This window comes from Chiloscyllium plagiosum, chromosome 38 (genome assembly GCF_004010195.1).
Source record: "Chiloscyllium plagiosum isolate BGI_BamShark_2017 chromosome 38, ASM401019v2, whole genome shotgun sequence".
Taxonomy (NCBI): Eukaryota; Metazoa; Chordata; class Chondrichthyes; order Orectolobiformes; family Hemiscylliidae; genus Chiloscyllium; species Chiloscyllium plagiosum.
In genome coordinates, this window is record NC_057747.1 from 29,821,524 (window position 1) to 29,824,584 (window position 3,061).

A 3,061-nucleotide genomic window follows, 5' to 3' on the forward strand; every position below is an offset into this window, starting at 1 on the left:
GGAAGAGCCTTGGGAAAAGTTGATGAGCAGAGAGATCTGGGAGTTCAGGTCCATTGTACCCTGAAGGTGGCTGCACAGGTGTAGAGTGGTCAAGAAGGCATATGACATGCTTGCCTTCATTGGACAGGGTATTGAGTCTAAGAGCTGGCAAGTCATATTAAAGTTGTACAAGACATTGGTTCGGCCGCATTTAGAATATTGTGTACAGTTCTGGTCGCCACATTACCAAAAGGATGTGGACGCTTTGGAGAGGGTGCAGAGAAGGTTTACGAGGATGTTGCCTGGTATGGAAGGTGCGAGCAATGAGGAGAGGTTGAATAGGTTAGGTTTATTTTCATTAGAAAAAAGGAGATTGAGGGGGAACCTGATTGAGGTTTACAAACACATGAAGGGTATAGACAGGGTAGATAGAGATAAGCTTTTTCCCAGGGTGAGGGATGAGGGATTCAATAATGAGAGGTCACGTGTTCAGGTGAGAGGAGTTTAAGGGAGGTACACATGGAAAGTACTTTACACAGAGGGTGGTAGGTGCCTGGAATGCGTTGCCAGCAGAGGTTGTAGAGGCAGGCATGGGAGATTCATTTAAGATGCATCTGGACAGATGCATGAGTAGGTGGGGAGCAGAGGGATACAGATGCTTAGGAATTGGGTGACAGGTTTAGACAGTGGATTTGGATCAGTTCAGGCTTGGAGGGCTGAAGGGTCTGTTCCTGGGCTGTAAATTTTCTTGTGTGGGATTGGAAATGTGGGATTGAGTCTGTGAGGGATTGGGTCTGTGAGGGTTTGGGAATGTGAGGGATTGGGAACATGTAAGACATCACCCCATGAGTAAAGTTCAGAACTTTTGGTCAGTGAAGACGGAAACAGGAACAGCAAGTAATGGGAACAGAATAAACACGGAGTTCTGGAGAAACTCAGCATCTGTGGAGGAAGAAACAGAGTTATTGTTTTGAGTACATTTTTGATTCTTCTCTCCAGTAGTTTATTATTTCAGATTTCCAGCATCCACACTATTTAGCTTTTATTCCACCCTTATAATCCGAGGTCACCACTAAAACTGTTGTATCCCATCAAGGGGAGCTATTACCTCTATTTCACAAAATATTATTTATTCAAGAGGGCTATTCTCTGAGAGGAAAGATTGGCACGGTGAACCCAGACTGAATGGCAGAGTTTTAAAGTGGATAGAGTAACTGGGGCATGTCTATTGAACTTTGACAGTGTCAGGTTATATTGGGAGACAGTTCTTAAAATGGAAGTTTGAGTGTTATAAATAGAAAATGTAATAGAGACCGGGGAACATAAATTCGAGATTTGGGGTAAAAAATGCAGCGAGAAGTTTTTCTTTTCACATGAGCCTGAAAGAGTTGACCCTTGCTGCCTCTAAGGGCGGTGGAGGTAGAAAAGATCAATGTTTTCACAAATAAATTGGACAGGAACATGAAGGAAAGAAACTTGCAGGGCTACAGGGAAATGCACAGGAACTGAACTCACTGAATTGCTCTACAGAGAGCTGGCTAGACTTGATATGCAGAATGGCCTCTGGTATTATGATGACTGTACAATTCCACAGGGAGTTACCAGAGTAATTTGGTTTCTTTGTACCTAATTATCCACTCCATTTCCACAGAATGTGGAGGGAAATGACACTGTGTCTTGTCTAGGACCCAACCAACAGCATGAAAACAATCCATTGACTGTCCAAATATGTACAGACACAAATGATGATTTGGGATTTTGGGACTTTTGCCCCCATTCTGCAACCCCACAGCAAAGGCTTATATCACTATGGCAACAGCTGACATTACCCCCTCAGAATGAACAAAACATTGAACGTACTTGGATCTGATAAAATTGAATCAGTTTTCGGTAAATACTGATCACAGCGAACACCTTGGTAACCCTCTTTGCACCTATAATAAAGGGGAGACAGAAGGTTAATTCGATAAATGACCAAAGCTCAGCTCTTAACAAACACAAAACAAGATTCTTTCAGACTTGAGTTTGTCAAAAAGCAACATTGATTATTCATGGTTGGAGCAAAATAGTCTCACAATGGGGTTTTGCAAAACTTGACCCACACGAACAGATTGAAAGAGGTTTTCATTCCCCGGATATTTTCTCAGCCTTTACGTACAGGATCACCAATGGTTTCCCTGCTTCAGCAATGAGACCTTCCTCATACCAATCTCCAAAGACTCGGAGAGTTTCAGTTTCCTCCGAGCTGCCTGGGAAGGTGGCACCCAGAGGCTGGTGAGAAGTAAATATTCGAATCCACCAACTGGCAACACAGGGAGAGCATTCTGGAGTCATTTCCCTTCTTAACAGTAAGCACACGATGGATCATGTGACATATTCTTCAGCAATAATTTACACCGTGCAATGGATTCTAAGCAATCTCCAGCAAACAGGACTCAGGTGAAATGATGGCAGGTTTAAAAAGGAGGGAGAACCCCTTATCATCATTTACAGAGAACAGGATTAATTGGGTACAGACAGCATGGATTTGATGAACCTGATTGAATTGTTGAAGGAGTAGCAGCAGATTGATCAGGGTAATGAGGTTTTATTTATTTACTCGTGGGCAAGGGGGCATCGCTGGCTGGGTGAACATTTATTGCCCCTCCCTAGCTGCCCTTGAGAAGGTGATGGTAAGTTGTCTTCTTGATTTGCTGCAGACTGTGTGCTGTAGGTTAATCCATAATGCTGTTAGGGAGGGAATTCCAGTGACACGGAAGGAATGGCGATATATTTCCAAGGCGGGACGGTGAGAAGCTTGGAGGGGAACTTGGAGGGGGTGGTGTTCCCATGTATCTACTGCCCCTGTCCTTCTAGATGGAAATGGTCATGGGTTTGGAAGGTGCTGTCTGAGGATCTCTGGTGAATTTCTGTATTGCATCTTGTAGATGGTACACACTGCTGCTACTGAGCATCAGTGGTGGAGGGAGGGGGTGTTTGTGGATGTGATGCCAAAGAAAGGGCTACTCAAGTTCAAGTTTGATGTGGTTGACCTGGATTTCAACAAGGTTCTGGATAAGGGCCCAGGTGGCAGACTGTTCAG

At 44.1% G+C, this 3,061-nt stretch overlaps 1 protein-coding gene across 1 annotated transcript in view; it reads right to left on the bottom strand.

Moving 5' to 3' along the window:
- The window catches only part of LOC122541733 (pro-neuregulin-3, membrane-bound isoform-like), a 33,332-nt gene extending 31,019 nt beyond the window's left edge, over positions 1 to 2,313 (bottom strand). The window contains exons 1-2 of the mRNA XM_043678621.1: positions 2,138 to 2,313; positions 1,840 to 1,913 (exon numbers count right to left, since the gene is read on the bottom strand). Coding sequence (XP_043534556.1) covers positions 1,840 to 1,913; positions 2,138 to 2,313 — 250 coding nt within the window. The remainder of the gene's footprint in view (positions 1 to 1,839; positions 1,914 to 2,137) is intronic.
- Between the last annotated feature and the right edge of the window lie 748 nt (positions 2,314 to 3,061).